This window comes from Perca flavescens, chromosome 5 (genome assembly GCF_004354835.1).
Source record: "Perca flavescens isolate YP-PL-M2 chromosome 5, PFLA_1.0, whole genome shotgun sequence".
NCBI classification, from domain to species: Eukaryota; Metazoa; Chordata; class Actinopteri; order Perciformes; family Percidae; genus Perca; species Perca flavescens.
In genome coordinates, this window is record NC_041335.1 from 34353170 (window position 1) to 34370466 (window position 17297).

Sequence of the window (17297 nt, forward strand, 5' to 3'; positions counted from 1 at the left end):
AGAAGTGCCGCTCGGCAAAATAGGACAAATAGACGCATGTGTGGAGGGAGCGCACAGGAAGGCGGAATAAACGCAGCAACAATAGCTCACTCGGCAAACACGGTGTGTTTTAATGACCCGGCATTTAGAAAAAGAGGATATATAGAGAGAAAGAGAGAGAGGAAGAGATTCTAACTGCTTGGCTTTCCTGTCGGGGGTGTTTATATGGGCTATATCTGCCCGCAACCTCAACAAGAAGACGCAGCCTTTGCGGGACAGTCACATTGAAGACGACACGTGTGGATGCTTAACCGCATGTTTCCCGGGAGGACTGCGGTCTGATTTCTTTTTGTAGACACATTGTTGGATTGTTTTTTTTATTTTTGTATATATAGTTACTGTATCTTTTCTCCACTCGGATGATGTCAGAGGTTGATGTCTCCGCAGACTGTGACCCCAGCAGCAGCAGCAGCAGCCGCCCGCCGGGCCGGACAGAGGACCCGCTGAAAGAGAACCAGGAGAACAGGACTTTACTGATGGTGGCTATGGTGCTGTTGGACCTGAACAAATACAACCCTAACGCCATCGGCGCTGGAGACGGCAGATGTCTCGGCGGCTGCGACGTAGGCGCGCAGGAGAAGTTGGAGCAGCGAGGGGGTTGCCGGTTGGACGCCGGCGGGGACAGCCGGGGCTCGGTTGCACCCAAACAGTCCCGGAGCAAGAAGGCGGCGGCGGAGTCTCCTGAGAAGAGACACTGCTGTCCTTTTACTGGCTGTGGGAAGATGTACGGGAAGTCGTCCCACCTTAAAGCCCACCTAAGGGTGCACACCGGTAAGCGGAGGAGGCTCTGTGGCTGGAGGCACACATGCACACGCCGACATTCACGGGCTTCGATTCTGTTGACAGCAGGGAAAACTGCTCTGCATCACTTCTTGCCATCATTTTTATAAAAATGTCAGACGCATGTTGACATCACTGCAAGTGACGTAACACTCTGTGATCATTAGGATCCCTGTAAGAGAAGATATATAACCATGTGTGTAATGTGTCATGTGGAGTAGTCTCATAACACATTATAGGAAAGGTGGTCCCATGAATTTGCCCCTGCTGGGGGCGTGACTGACCGGCCCATATGGGGCCAGAGAGGCGAGGAGAGAGGGGGGGGCTTGTGTTAACACCCACAATGCGATCTGGGAACACCGCGTGCCGCCGCCCTTATTTGTGTTGCTCGGTAGATTGTTCAGGTGCGATAAAAATCATCCTGGGCCACAATGGCGCATATGATGTTTATCTAACTGACGGCTCGAAGGATTGTCACTGTTATATGAATCGCGTGTTATCTTCTGTTTTTTTGTAAATATGCATCACACGTTTTGTAATAATAGCCAGTATCAGTGTCCAATGCATGTCGACACTTGTATGATTCACATGATGCAGGACACTGCGACACCTTATGTTCTGGTCCGGAGACAACTCTCCCTGCAAAAAAAAAAAAAAAAAAAAGAAAATATCCCTGCACCACCATTTCCGTAAACGTCATCCACCCCCCTCCACTCCCCTCTCGTTTGGTTGTAAACAAGGGCAGACATGTGGTTCAGTGGAGCACATGTTGGAGGAGGAGGAGGTAGAGGCAGCCATCATTTTTTTTCTCTGTCTTATTATGACTCACCATTTCTCAATCAACATGTTCTGTTATTGAAGATGATTATAATGGATTTGGAAAAAACCTGCAGTCTTTTTGTGAGGGCTGTACTCTTTCTCCTTTGTCTCGTGGTGTGTTTGTGGTCAGCCCTCCCTCTTGAAATGGTTAAAAAAAATCAACATGATAGTTTTAAATAAAAATATGAATTAGGAAGGCTGTATATACGTTGTGTGCGCTAATGTTTTTTTTTCAGGGTCCTGTAGACCACAGGCTATGTTTAACAATTCAAAAAACATAAATACTTTTTTTTTTATCAACTTGATACTTTTGAACTGATGACATGATTTTGAGATTCAGATTTTCAGAAAAAATGATGCATTACTATGTTTGGGGCCTCAGACACCCTGCTCTAAAACGGTTATCAGTGTTATTTGCCCCCAACGGTGCCTTCCAGGCAGCGCTGCCTGGAAGGCACTGGTTAGGGTTAAGGTTAGGGTTAGGTGCCTTGAAGGCAGCGGTTGCAGCGCTGCCTGGAAGGAGCAGTTGGGGTCAAAAAACACCATTGAGCCTCTAAAACATGGTTAAAATACAAACTATTGACGTATAAAAGAAGCAATTGCAATTTGCAATTGCAATAATTATTTTTTATTTATTTTTTTACACATAAAGCAGTGGGGACTGCGGGTTCTCAAACAATGAGGACGAAAATCAAAAATCACCAAAACACAGGGGTTAAGGTTGGAGCTTATTAAATAAATGCATGCTCAGGGAAGTCCTTAAAAGTGTAGTAATACAAAACTTGTGTGTGTATGTGTGTTTGTGTGTGTTTCCTCAGGTGAGCGCCCCTTCGTGTGCACCTGGCCAGACTGTGGCAAGAAGTTCTCCAGGTCAGACGAGCTGACGCGTCACTACCGCACACACACGGGCGAGAAGCGCTTCAACTGTCCGATGTGTGACAAGTGCTTCATCAGGAGCGACCACCTGACTAAACATGCACGGCGACACGCAGGCTTCCATCCCAGCATGCTCCAGGGCTCCAGTGCGGCCAAGAGACGCCGCATGTCCGTGTCCTCATCTGACTCTGGAGACCAAAGCCCCGTCGGGGTGTGAGACACGACTCCTGTACATACGTAAAGGTACAGGCAGTAGATAACCGAGGCACACACAAACATAGACACGCCCAAATGTGTGGTGCGTGCACCTTTTTACACAAATCCCGTCAAATGAATCAACTCAACCAGCCAAAATCTATTTATTTTTTTTAAAGTTCTATGCATGTAACACTGTGCAACAGCAAACAGACACCGTTTGAACCTGAGTGTAATCAAACTATAACTAGACCCTTCTTATTCCCTGAAGTGATTGGTTGGTTATTCAGGCTACATCTACATCACTACAGTTTGGTTTAAAAAAACGAATATTTGTCGCTACGTTTACGCCTCGCGTCCACAATGTCCACGTACACACAGTATATAGTTTTCATTAACGCTACATGTGTTCACCTTGCATCACAGACATTTGCAGGTGAAGGCAACGACAAGAAAACAAATCCTAACTGAGATATTCCTCGTGGGTCAGGCAGTTTTGGGGATAGTCCTCATAGTCAGTATTTATTCACATACACTTCGTACCTGTACAGTTATTTTTATGTAAATAGATTAAGCAGATTAAAGTTCAGTTGGATGATTTACTCTGTATACTCTGGTTAAGTGTTCTTAGAGAGTAACAAGACAAAGTTATAATATAGAGATGGGTATTTAAAGCTTTAGTGCGTAACTTTTTGCTGTTAATGAACGTCAAGCCAACTCTCTCTGTGTTTCTCAGTGTGGCTATGTTCAGAAGATTGTGGCGTGCGGCGAATTTCTCTCGCAGAAACTCGAGTGAAGATAATGAGCTCTTCTGAAGAGTCCATCATGATTTTTTAATCCTCCGTGTCCTCCTTGGCTACTAGCAACTGCGTGGGGGAGGGGCGCGTGCACGATCACGGAAAGGCTTGTATCAAATGGATGCTCCGACTGCAGCTGTCATTACTTAGACTATAGAATTCCTCATGGGGAAGACAGAAACTACGCACTATAGCTTTAATTTCATATTTTTAAAGCCTTTTAAAAAGTAAAAGGTTACTTTTTCACTTGCAGTCAGTCGAAAGACTTTTCGATGTCAAGACCGTAATGATTCATGCTAAGTTTATGTTTTGTTAACCTCAAACAAGGACGACTGTGCCTTGTCCAAGGGTTTTGTAGCAGATAATAATATACATTTTTTGGAAATACTACCTGAATAAACACTGTCAGATTCTTCTTCATGTTGAGTTTCAGTAATACGTGGAGTGTCCCTTATGCCAACAGTGCCAGTTGCTGTGCATTGAAATTGTGTTTACTCTGTTTACTGGACTGTATCAGGGAATAATGTGAAGCATGGCCATTTCAATCAAAAGTCCTCCCCCTGGTGGTGACATGGAAGCACAACATTTCTCACAAAAGAATGTCATACAAATGTATTATTTTCCGCATTTTGATGCAGACTCTGTTGATTAGTTTGATTGTGAATCAATTATTTCCATCATGTAGCATGTTTGTATGTATTTGTTTGGTACAATGTATTTGTTTTATTTGTCTGGTAATCTTTTATAATATTCCTAATGGGGTGAGAGGTTTTATTCGTCCACTTTAAGAGCTAGAAACATTGTTGATGTCATTAGTTATCTTTTTATACTTGCCACATAATGCATTCAAACGTCCAAATAGATTTTAAAGGTAGGTGTAGTTAAGCACAAACTACATAAATTTATAAAAGTGAAATACTGTTTTTCGTTCCTGGGCATTATGTCAGCTGTGATTATAAGTTGGTGCCTTTCAGGTCGAAACCCTTACTTCTGATGTTACTGTACTGTAATCAAGGACTGTCATGGCATACCCTATGCTATTCCAGTTTACACAGCTGTGTAATAATTACTGCTCAAACATTTTAACATTAAAATTGTTTTTCTTTCTAAACGTTTGCTCATTATTTCTGTCCCTAATCACACAACCATATCACACACACTTGTACTTCACCCCTTTTTATAAATGAAGCGCTGCACTTCTTTAATGCTGATGGAAAAAGTGCAAAGAAGGTGCAACAACAAAAACAGTAAGGTAGGACAGGGAGTGCTCCATTAGCTTTGTGTTTATTTATAGTTTTCATACACTGCACATAACAATAACATTGTTAAATACTGTAATGGAAGTGTTTACGTACATTACAAGAAAATCATTAAAAAAAAAAGGAAAACAAAAGAAAAACAGTTATCACCTGTGTCTATGTTAAAAAAAAGCATAACTTTATAGACAGCAAATGCTTTTCAAATCAAGTCAATGATTCATATGGCAATAAATAAACACGTCTTCTAAACTTCTCTGTACTTAAGGCATACTCTAATTGCAAATTATCAACTGATTTAAGGGAGGGAGGGAGTCATAAATGAAGGATATTAGTGCTCAGAGTCAATGATGCTCGATGTTGCCATTACAAAACAATTTCCAACCCATTAGTCAACAGAGAGGAATAGATGCCATCTTTCTCCTTATGTTGGCGTTGTATGTCTATCTGTCTGCATGTGCATGTTTGTGTGTGCACGCGTGTGAAAGATGAGAAAGGGTATATCTTTCTGCGGTCTTGACCTGTGTGCTCTCTTGATGATCGGTGGTGGGAAGAAAGGAATGGCTAGGGAGGAGCGTCCAGTGATCGAGAAAAGATATAAGACACAGCAGTGTGTGCTAAAGAAACAAAATCTATCTAAAGGTCCCTTTGGCCTTGATAATATGTCAATCATGTGAGCATCATGTGTTAAGAGTGTCGGTGCAACGATATGTAATCTTCCCTTTTGACACAGTTCATTTCAGATAAGACACTGTCACTGCTATGCAGGAAAGAGTACACAGATATGGCCCCCAAAATAAAACAAATCAAAATGTGCAAATTCCAAAGGATACAAGTCAAGCTAGTGCCACAACAGTAGCATGTGATTGCACAATAGAAATAGGGCAAAAGTAAAATGTGCAACAAGCTACTTCCTTATTTTTTTTTCTCCATTCAATTACTCAGTCCAGTGCTCTTCATGCAATTTGTTCCTCAGCCATTCATGTTCATACATTCATCCCTAAACTCTGCATTGAAACATCTCAAGCCAGTAGGGCAAAGAAAGCAAAGGTGTTGAGGGTGGTGTGAATGAGTGGAACGACCTGGCCTATGCTACATAACAACCCCGCACAGTACAATACATACGGCACCGGATATCTTCTATTTAGGGATCCCGAGACCGCAGTCTTCTGAAATATCTCCACATCAACACATACAATCATACTTATCCCTAGGGCTTGAAAAAAGTAAGCATTTAAATTAAAACTAACAAACAAAGACAAAACCTGGAAAAATGCTAAAAATGCAACCCAGAATTCCGGCAGCGGTTATGATGTGTCTTATTCTTTAGGGAAATGGAATTCACTTCATAGCATCAATTGGCCGTCTGTTTTCTGTCCACTATTATCAGTGTGTTACGTTACATCATGTTCCCCAGGAAAAGGGCTCTCAAACACGAGTGCACGTCCTACCATAGGAGGAAACCACCGCTTATGCTCATATTTTAAACACATATTCAATATTTTCAAATGTGTTCCTTCCCCTAGATTTATTTTAACCTAACACGCTTCCTGTTAATTTGATTATTTTGTCACTGTCGTTATCGTCATAGCACTTAACTGTCGTCACAATACTCTACCAATGCTTCACTGTCACCACTGTGGCGGCGAAGTAAACTCACAGCAGATGAAGATTGGGGGTTACATTGTGTGGAGAGGGGGGAGAGGCAGAAGGTCAGAGGGTGGGGTTACTGTATTTGACAGGTGGTGGAGGAGGTTGCCTGGCAGCACATGCAGGTGGGGTTGACGGATTTGGGTGGGATCAGATCCAGGTCCTCGTCGTCGGGGATCTCGTCAAGGCGGTAACCATCTTTCAGCAGCTGGATGTTCAGATCCTGATTGATTTGCTGGAGAAAAAGAGGATGGACAGAGGATGTATATATATATATATATATATATATATATATATATATATATATATATATATATATTTTTTTTTTTTAAGATTATTTTTTTGGGGCTTTTTTCCCTTTATTTCAGAGTGACAATGGATAGACAGTAAAGGTGGGAGAGAGATGGGGGATGACACGCAGCAAAGGGCCGCAGGTCGTACCCGAACCCGGGCTGCTGCAAAGGCCTCAGCCTACATGGGGCGCACGCTCTCACTGGGGGAGCTGGAGGTCGCCCCAGACAGAAGATGTTTGATGGGGTTTGAGCATAGACTGTAAAAAAACAGAGTCTGCGCAGCAGTGATCAGGCGGTGGAGCCGTGGTATCAAAGTCACGCCCATACACCCGCCTGACCAGGGGCGTAGCCGTAATTTCCCAAGTGAGGGGGACAGATTGTTCAGGAGGAGGATTTTTATTGAAAAGATCCTCTCCCATTTGTCTCACCAAATCGCGGATTCCAAGACACAGCTGACGATCTTTGAACACGCCAACCCGTCGGGTTCGGACTTAATTTCTATCATTTTACACTGGCTCGGGCTGGGCTCGGGATTGCGCTCTGAGTTGCATGTTAAATGAGCGGTCAGGTGATGCGTTTCAATTAGCGCGAAAATGGATGCTGAGGAGGTGAAACGGAGGCTGGCCTCTGCCGATTACGTTTTGGTTGCACCGGCAAAGAAAGCAATGTCTGAGGTGTGGAAAACTTTTGACCATGTGCATAATGAGAATAATGAGCCAGTGGGATATGCGAAATGCAAAAGGTGCGACATTCTGAATAATGTCGGGCTGTAAACGGGTGTCAATCTCCGAATGCAACGTAACAGGGAGGAGAGTAAAGATGGAAAGCTCCTAAAGCTTGGTTCCATATAAATGCACGGATAATTTGTTGTTTTGTCGTTAGTGAAAAACAATATTGACCTTGTAGTTGAAAAAGGAGCCTCGTATAAGAATGACATTTCCTCCTATCGAGTCCGTTCATTCGCATTCGGAGATCGGCACTTTTTGACTGGCAAGATGGATGGCGACCAGAAAAACCAACAGCTACAGTGAGTTGTTAAAACCTTTTTTTTTTGTAAACTCTGTGTACACAACCAATGTTCTCAATGCTGGAGTTCATGTGTAGAGCCCCTGGTGATACTTGGAGCAAAGTTTCATGTTGTGTCGAATCTTCTTAGTGTTTTAAAAATAGTGATTTTGATGCTATCATAGTAGTGCCCCTAGCTCTCAGATTAAAAAGGCCCTTTGACCGAAAACGAGAATACGGTCTATCTTAAAAGTGGCGCTTCCGGCCTAATTATGCTTTTAAATGAAAGTTTGACTCGGGTACATTCACAAAAAGACCCTAGGTTGCATTTTGGCGAGAGTTGCGCTTTAACCCCTGCGTTTCCAAACCCAAGTACCGCGATCCAGTAACGGGCAACAGAGCTAACTAAAGTAGGTCATCAGTATGCAGTGTTTGGAGTAACGCGTTACAAAAGTAACGCAATTAGAGTAAAAAACTGAAAAAAAAGCCTGTGAGTGTTATTTCCTGTTGCTGGAATTCAATGGTTGAGAGGACTGCAGAGACAGATACATATGCAAGATGGACATAGGCCTACTCCCATTATTTTCAGGCGTTATTACGCTGGGTTGAAGCGAGGTGCTGTCCTGTCACCGTTCCCGTGATCAGAGCCAGAACCAGAGACGGTACCGACAACATCTGTGTCCAGTCAGTGCGGTTAGCAGTGTGAGCAGCTGACAGATATAAACATGTCGGGAATTAACGTTTAGGCTTGCTACATGTTATAGCATTAAATTTTTATCAGCGGTGGAAATTAACTATACTGTACAATTGTAGGGTACTTTTAATAGAATAATTTTATTTTCTCCTACTTTCTACTTCTACTTCACTACAATTCAGAGTCAATGAGGCATATTGTACGTTTTACTTAACTATTTATTTTATAGCTTCAGTTGCTTTGCAGATTCAAATTAATAATTTAAAATTAGAATAAATTAAATTTATTCATAATATTTTAAATTATTCATTTATTAAATTATGATGTAGGCCTATTAAAGTGGATAAAGATGAGACTTTGTTGACACCATGGAGAAATTCACAAGCTACCTGCCAAGTCATACTTCTGTGGTTATTTTGGTTACTCAGATGTATCGCAAAAGTAGTGTAAAGCATTACTGTACTGTTCTTCTGCCAGACCCTATACCGGGAGGTCCAGACATTTTGTTGCATAAAACTTTGGGCTCGTTTGGGTTCAGGTTTGCTGATTTTTTGATTGTCTTCTTCCATGTCTGTCACGTGTTGCAAGTAGATACACAATGCCCAGAACAAGAAGCCAGAGTGTAACTACTTTGTTAAATTAGCCTGGTGAGCCAGCAGTCAATAATAAAACTTCTCTTCAAATTCAGGTCTCAGTCAGGTTTAATCAAGTTGGGTCTCAGTTTTAAGTCCAAACTCTATTATTGTGTTCATGTTACTGTTATAACCAGCTCGCTAACTTGACTAATAAATAAATAAAAATAAAATATTTGTGGGGCTTAAAGAAATCGTTTGACTTTTTGGGACATATGCCTATTTGCTTTCTGGCTGAGAGTTAGACAAGAAGATGGATACCACTCTCATGTCTGTACCATAAATATGAAGCTACAGCCAGCAGCTGGTTAGCTTAGCTTAGCACATAGACTGGAAACAGGGGAAACAGCTAGCCTGGCTCTTTTCAAAGGTAACAGAATCTGCCTACCTTTCAAACACACTACTTGACACGTTGCATCCTGTTTGCTTTATCCATAAAAAAAGAAAAAAAAAGATGTGTATTGACAACAATCTTTCCTCTGACTTATTCAGATTAAGGCAATATATACAACTTATCTCAAGGTTTTTTTTTAAGCTCGTGACTTTGGCTGGGTAACCATGGCAAACCCTTTCACAGATGGCTGTAAGGATCATCACTTGGACCGTTGTCATTACAGTAACGTGATGACTACTACTGTCCTGCTGTGATTTCTTTTTCAGCAAAACAATGCCTTTGTTTGCATGCAAAACAGAAGCAATGTCTTTATTATAGCAATGTCTTCGTTCAAAATCCCAGCATTTATCTTTTTATGTAATAATTGTCTAGTCTCCTGTAGATAACCTGCATACTATACTGTACTGCATCAACAATAACCACAATTCCCATTTAGTCAGCTACAGTCCAATCATACTGTTGCCACGGTGCAGTGCCTGCTCACAACTTGCTGTTGTTAGCCAGAAAGAGAAGACAATGGGTTACACGATAACATTTACTGTATAATAGCTAATTATTTCTACATACGAATAGTCAGAAACAGATAATGGATGTATAGGGTGAGAACGATGATTGCTCCTGTCTGTAATTTGCACTTAAATTGGCAGAAGCAGCGTTGAAAACAGGATTTCCAGGAGCAGACACCCAGCGATGACATTTCATTTGATTCCCCGCTTTTTGTCTCATGCACTTTTGTGTGCAGGTGTGTCTGCAATGTAACGACGCGCTTGTAGCGGGCACACACGCCTTCAGAAATAACATGGATGAGCAAGATTGATATAAATGGGTTGGCTTAAATAAGCCTGTCTCTTGGCCTTTTGACAATGATGGGGAAATGGGAAGAAAGGGAGGGAGGAAGTGAATGACAGAGTAAACGTGAGGCAAAGAAGCAGATATTTATGCTCTCTCACATATCTCACCTCAGCGGAGGAGTATCCCGACGATGAGTATCTGGACATGTCAAAATCATCATCACTGAAACAAACAAAAACCATAAGTTAGCTTGTCATTTCTGTGTTTATGGCGCTTATGTGGCAAGAAGTGTATTCATGTGAGTGAGTTCACCTGTCTGTGTCTAGGGCCACCAAGGGCTTCTCATCTGGGCTCTGGTCTAAAGAGGAATAACCTTTATTGGGCACAACCAACCTGCAGGGAGGGAACAGATAGAAATACACATATATATATATATATATATATATATATATATATATATATATATATATATAGAGAGAGAGAGAGAGAGAGAGAGAGAGAGGGGGAAACGATCAGATGAGCAGAACAAGGGCGTAACAGAATATGACAGGAAAAGGGTGGAGGAGGGAAAATAGATTCACAAACAGGAAGCAGTGAGTAAGACTGGCAGAGATGCTGAAAGAAAGGGAAGGTGGGCCAGGAGGGGACATCACAGCTGAACTACAGTGACAACAGAAGCATGAAAGAGGTCTAATTTGTAATTCGGACATCTTACACGCCCTAAATCAATACAACTATTCTCTTCCCGCCTCACTGACAGACAGAGATAATGGACATCAATAATAATATGAATCTTGTCAAGCCCATGAAAACATGTTTCTGATCTTACAAGGGAACAAGGGAATTTCCCCAGTGTGGGATTAATAAAGTCTATCTTATTTAATTTGATCTTGTTTTGTGGCTTTTTTTGTGTTGCTCCTCAAAATACATCATTACTTAGTGTGCAGCATTTGTACGCTAACAGCTAGTACAGAGTTGAACAACTACTTCATTTTGATCTTATTTTAGTAAATTAGCCTGTATATGATCTGCTGTCAGTAGTTAATCAAAACAGTGCAATACTACACCAGAATGAGGACTTAAAGGTCCCATATTGTAAAAAGTGAAATTTCCATTTCTTTTTTTTATTATAAAGCAAGTGGATGTTCTATATAAATACTGTAACAGAATCAAAACCACAGAGAAATGCACACAGTTTGTATTCAGAAACTGAGCCTTTAAACGAGCCGTCAATACTTCTGTACGGTTGAGATGTCACAACTATACTATATATAGGTAGAAAGTTCCGCTACAGTGCCGCTACAGTCATTCCCCGGCTGCAATGACGGTGCAGAAACTCTGAGAGCACAGATGTGGAAGACTCAGAAACGCTGACCAATCGGTGAATTCAGGTATATTCAGACAGATAGTATGATGAAAATAATTTGTTTTTGAACATTAAAGCATGTAAACATGTTCCAGTAGAAACCTAGAATACAAGTATGAATCTAGAAATGAGCATGATATGGGACCTTTAATTGACTTTATCACTAAAACAAAAGACGTTTTATTGACAGAAATCGCTCAGAATAAGGTTTCTGCAGGTTTCAACAAGTCAAATTTAAGACTTTTTAAGACCTTTTTGAATGGAATTTAAGACCCATATCACGACATTAAAGTACAAGGAAATGCACAAATGTACTTGCAAAGTAAATAAAATAATTAAAATTGAATAAAAGGAGTAATAATGATCTGTACATACACAGCAAATTATATTTGGATGAACGAAAGAAAGAACCACAACACCACAGAATAAAAAAAAAAACATTTCAGTGAGCATAAGAGGCAGCGTTACGGAGACAAAGTAAAATTAAGACCGGTTTAAAATGATTTAAGAACACAATACTTCAGGGAATTTAAGACTTTTTAAGGCCTAATATTTAGATTTACAAATTTTAGACTTTTTTTAGACTTTTTAAGACCCGCGGAAACCCTGCAGAAAGACACCAGCCACCATCTCATTTTATTCACCAAACCGAGACCACAGCGCTCACTTCTTACCGCGTTCTGGCCATGACGTTGTTCTTCTTGGGCTGCTGGTTGACTGGACTACCTACAGCGTTGCCGTTCTTCAATGAGCCCTTCCTAGCCAGCTCTCTCTGTTTCTCTGCGCACACACACACACACACACACACACACACACACACAGACACACACAACAAGGTTGGCAGTGTCATCTACTTGTAAGACGCCTTCAATTCAATGTTGCAATTTGCTTGTTATAATATTCCCAAATAAACCAGTGCGTTGCTGACAGAAAATATACAATTTCTTAACTTTCTGTTAAATTTCTACTGCAAACTTTGTGGAAGTCTCCTCGGGTTATAAAATTTACTTTAAAGAAGAAATGAGTCAGGAAGTGTGGTGATCAAGCAAGGGGAATGCGGTCGAATTTTACTGGACTGTGACATCTTTGTTTTCTGAACATGATGACAAACTCTAAGCTTTGCAGCACAGTACAAGACGAGATATCAGATCAGTTTCTGTACTGACCAGAAAGTGATGATCACTGCTGAGGGGCTGAGGGGGTTGTTTAATTTATGTAATACGGTACAATACAAAAGCCACAAAGCATTAGAAAATACATTTAGAAACAACAGGCTCTCGCCTCCCTTTTCTCCTTTTATTTTTGATTCTCATTACTTATCAACAGATGAAAAATAGGTAAACTAATGCTAGTAGTCTACTCTAAGCCAGCGGTGAACTAAAGTATAATACAGTGACAGTAGAAAATGTTGTGTCTAATTCATATTGTGACACCAGTTAATGGCATTACACTTTTAATCCAGACACTAGATTCTTTTCCATCTCAAAAACACTAAGGCAAAGTGATGTGTTAAGCCTCCTGTTGTCTTCGGGTCAAATCTGACCCATTTTCAAAGTTTCTACATCAGAAATTTGGGTTTCTTTCAACCAAATTGCCCAAAAGTCACACAGATAGTTTCATGAAACACTCTTCACAAGTAAAAGTAAGGATCAGTTCAATACTGTCATTGACTTTTGGGTGTTTTTAATAAATTTTTGACTAAACTTTGACAGTCTGTGATTATCCATAAACATCCCCTGATCTTAACTATCAGTCATAATAATGTATACTTTCTGCATTTTTTTTAACTCTAAAAGTAGATAAAATTTCAAAAAAGATACATAAGCTTTATTTACTATAAAATCCAAAAATGAGTTTGTACTGGTGGTAGTGGGGAAAAAAGTGCAGAAAATGTTGAAAAATGCTACAAAAACGTGTTAAAAATATTTGTTTGATACATAAGCTTTATTTACTATAAAATCCAAAAATGAGTTTGTACTGGTGGTAGTGGGGAAAAAAGCGCAGAAAATGTTGAAAAATGCTACAAAAACGTGTTAAAAATATTTGTTAATTTTGACATGGGAGGACAAACAAACAAACCCATGTTTAACAAGGGTTAAACAAGCATGCATTAATAACGAGTATCCTCAGATTGTATTTTATAGACAGGAAATGTTATGACAGTGATTACATGTCATAAAAAGGCTGAACATCCAATGAGATAAATATGAAAATTCTGTATAACTGGGGCCATTATTGTGGTCTCACTTTCAACATGCAGGATAGATGTAGAATGTAGACTTCTACAGCGGCTGACGTACTGCACATGTGGATACCAGAGTAAGACTTAAAAACAACTACCTTTTCATGTGTTTCTGTCACTGAGTAGTTTACTCCTTCTGAATATTCTTGGTTCTTTAAGACTTCGGCTAACAAAGTATTACAGTAGGAGAAAAAGAAGAACGAGGCATTGTTGCTCACCACTTGACTCTGTCCAAGGTTCTGAAATGAACCTTTAAGGACCATGGCTTTAAATAAACTCTAGAGACTCATATTCCCAAACATAAAACAGACCGGAGTGGCTAATATTTTTTGCCGTAGATGTCAATTCATAAGCAAAACAGTAAAAATGGATTAGAGCTGAAACACTTAGAAAATAACCATTAATTAGATGATTAAAAAGTAATTGACAATATAGAGCTAAAAAGTTTGATCGATTAGTTGTCAACTACTAATTTTTATGAAAAGCAGTAAAGATTCTCTGATTCCAGCTCCTTAAATGTGAATATTCTTTATACTTTCTTCTCTCCTCTGTGATAGTAAACTGAATAACTTTAAGTTGTGGACAAAACAAGACATTTGAGGATGTCATCTTGGGCTTTGGGAAACACTGACCAACTTTTTTCACTATTTTCTGACATTTTATAGACCATACAACTAACCCATTAATCCAGAAAAGAATTGACAGATTAATCGACAATGAAAACAATCGTTAGTTGCAGCCCTATGACAATAACTCTGATAATCAATCCATTGTTTTAGTTACTGTTTTGCTTGTTCCAGCTCCTAAAATGTGAAAATGTATTGCTTGTATTAAATTGTAAATAAATACTTCTCGGGGTATGGAACTGCTGTTCAGAAAAAAAGCAATTTGAACCCATGCACCTTGGACTCTGAGAAGTTGTGACAGGCGTTATTTCATAAATACTGTAGATATCCTAAAATGGAGGAAAATGGTACTTTTTAACCGATAATTTAGCAGCATAACAAGATTGATTAAAGGACAAATCCGGGGCAAAATGAACCTAGGGGTTAATAACACGTGTTCCGAGTCGACTGTTCTCTGGGATTTGTTTTCATGCTAATCGAATGTGATCAGTTTTAGCGCAAACCGCTAATTAGCTTATAATGCTAGTCGTCGGGGCATGCGAAAGTAAAAAGAAATCGCTATTTCTACACCACTAACGAGGCTTAAAATAGCACCACACTTCCATGGTAGCATAATGAGGGTCCCTGCATGTAAACTGAAGCATTGAAAACTTTGTAAGTGTACAGACAGTTTATTAAAAAGATAGATTATAAAGACACTTACTGTCGCTCTTACTCACCTATTTTCATCTGCAGGGGGGAGGGCTTGTAGTTGATAGTGACAGGTTCCCCCTCTCTGGTGTCGGAGTCCGCCTCTGAGGCTGTGGACGAGGCCGGGTCCTGGAGACAAACGGGAGGACGGTGTGGACAGAAAGATGAGCACAAATGTGCATCACTGAGGCATTAATGAATAATTCATGTCTTTTTTGCAATGCATAACACACACACACGTCTATGCCCAGACAATGTGAATAAAAATGTTCATAAATAGATTAAACATGGGAGCAATAGTCCCTCGCTACGGATGACACGTTATACAGATAGCTTGGTTCAAAACTATTCAGACTGAAACACACACTCTGTACTTCTCGAGAACTGGACAAAATAAATCTTTATTGGCAAACTAGGTTTTGTTATAGCTACCTCCAACCGATAGAGATTGAAACTGTGAATCAACATAGACATTACACTATCAAATTTGCGACCATCAGATTTGAAGGCAGAATCCTGTATCTGGCCGCAGATACAGGACTCTGAAGGACTCACGAGTTTTGTCCCTTCTGCCATAGCACTCATTTAATTTAATTTAATTTATTATACAGGAAAATTTAAAAGCAACAATTAAGTTACAATAAACAGGCCTGACTCAGTTTAAAAACTGGTTTACAGCAGGTTCCTGTTATGCAGCAACATAGAACAATGAACACAATTTCGGCACATTTATACAGGACATTATTGTTGACTAGACAGATACAAACAAATGAAACTAAAAACAATACATGAACAATCAGTGTGTGCAAGTACTGCGGAACAAACATCTCGCTGACCTTGTATAGAGCCGGTGTTGTTGTAAATGTTCTTGTTTCTATGTGTCTATATACAGTACTTGTCTTTATGTTATCTGTTGATGAATTTGTCTGTGTATTTTGCCAAGTGCATGAAACAGACAAATTTCCCCCACAGGATCATCTATCTATCTATCTATCTATCTATCTATCTATCTATCTATCTATCTATCCTAAGTGAATGCAAGTTATTGAACTTATAGTGATCCATGATTTGTTGAAGTTGCTCTAGGACCATTTGGGGAACGCCTGGAAGTCCCACTTTGGGGAAACATCCTTATTAATTCACATCTTATATCCACAGGGCAAAGGTAAGGAGAAAAAAAAGTGGTCACATGACGCACGGGGATGAACGAAGGCATGGGGACGCCTGGAGACAACAGGTCAGACTGCTTTGGGTCTAGTTTGGCTCTCTGGCGGCCCCGGCCGTGGGCAGAAGAGGCCGCCCTGCAGGCTGCAGTAACCCAGGGCCCCGCTACAGGCCACGGAGCGCACCGCCAAATCATTTACGCAGATTTTTTTTTAAATTTAATTTTATCAAAAGGTCGTGCTTTAACGGTCCATAGCCTACGAGCACATATTTGCGATGACAGAGCGCTCACCAATCGCGTGAAAGCGACACAAGTGGCTTTTAGCCGGAGCAACATGCTGCATGGATGCTGAGGATGAAGCAGTATAGCAGCAGCAGCAGCGTTGGGATGGGATGCTTGTTTTCGCCAGACATGACGGATGCTGCTCACTACGCAGCAGACCGGACGTTGTTTGCATTACACAGTTAACCAAAAACGTCCATCTATGAACAAATAAATGATCCTTTGACACGTTACGCTGTCAGTTTGCCATTTTACTGTAGTCAGAAAAAAACTTAACTAAACGGATCAGCCAATCTTACGCATGGCAGGTGATGGTGTGTCGGGATCCCTGAGCATAACATTATGAATGGAAGGCCTCGTACACTAAACATCCCGGAATAACACTGGCATTAACAAAAACAAGACCAAAACACTGATCTATTATCAATCGGACTTACCAGCGGCTGCATCTCAGCCTGCATCTCCGCCTCCTGCACGGCACTCGGCACTTGGAATCTATCTATTTCTTCCATCATTTTGGCTGCGCGCCTCTTTTCCTCCCTTCCTCCTTGAAACTAATTAATCGGTAACCGGTCGTTTCGACGAGTTCTCGCCGAGATTGTGAGCGATCTCAGATTTGTAACAATCTCTGTAGTTCTCCGGTGGCGAGCTTCATCCCAGCAGGCAGTATGTCGACGGTGGTGTGACCAGTTGGGTGACGGTGA

General features: G+C 40.6%; 2 protein-coding genes across 2 annotated transcripts; one reads left to right on the forward strand and one right to left on the reverse strand.

The window, feature by feature from the left end:
• klf9 (Kruppel like factor 9) lies at positions 1 to 3496 on the forward strand. The gene is made up of 2 exons (XM_028578057.1): positions 1 to 810; positions 2457 to 3496. Exons 1-2 carry the CDS (start codon positions 399 to 401, stop codon positions 2729 to 2731), a joined length of 687 nt encoding a protein of 228 aa, XP_028433858.1. The 5' UTR covers positions 1 to 398; the 3' UTR covers positions 2732 to 3496.
• Positions 3497 to 4910: 1414 nt separating this feature from the next.
• Positions 4911 to 17297, reverse strand: fam219ab (family with sequence similarity 219 member Ab). Its single transcript, XM_028578762.1, has 6 exons — positions 17031 to 17297; positions 15176 to 15275; positions 12263 to 12368; positions 10535 to 10615; positions 10390 to 10444; positions 4911 to 6647 (listed from the first exon to the last, which is right to left on the reverse strand). The coding sequence occupies exons 1-6, from the start codon at positions 17106 to 17108 to the stop codon at positions 6489 to 6491; spliced, it is 579 nt and encodes a 192-aa protein (XP_028434563.1). The 5' UTR covers positions 17109 to 17297; the 3' UTR covers positions 4911 to 6488.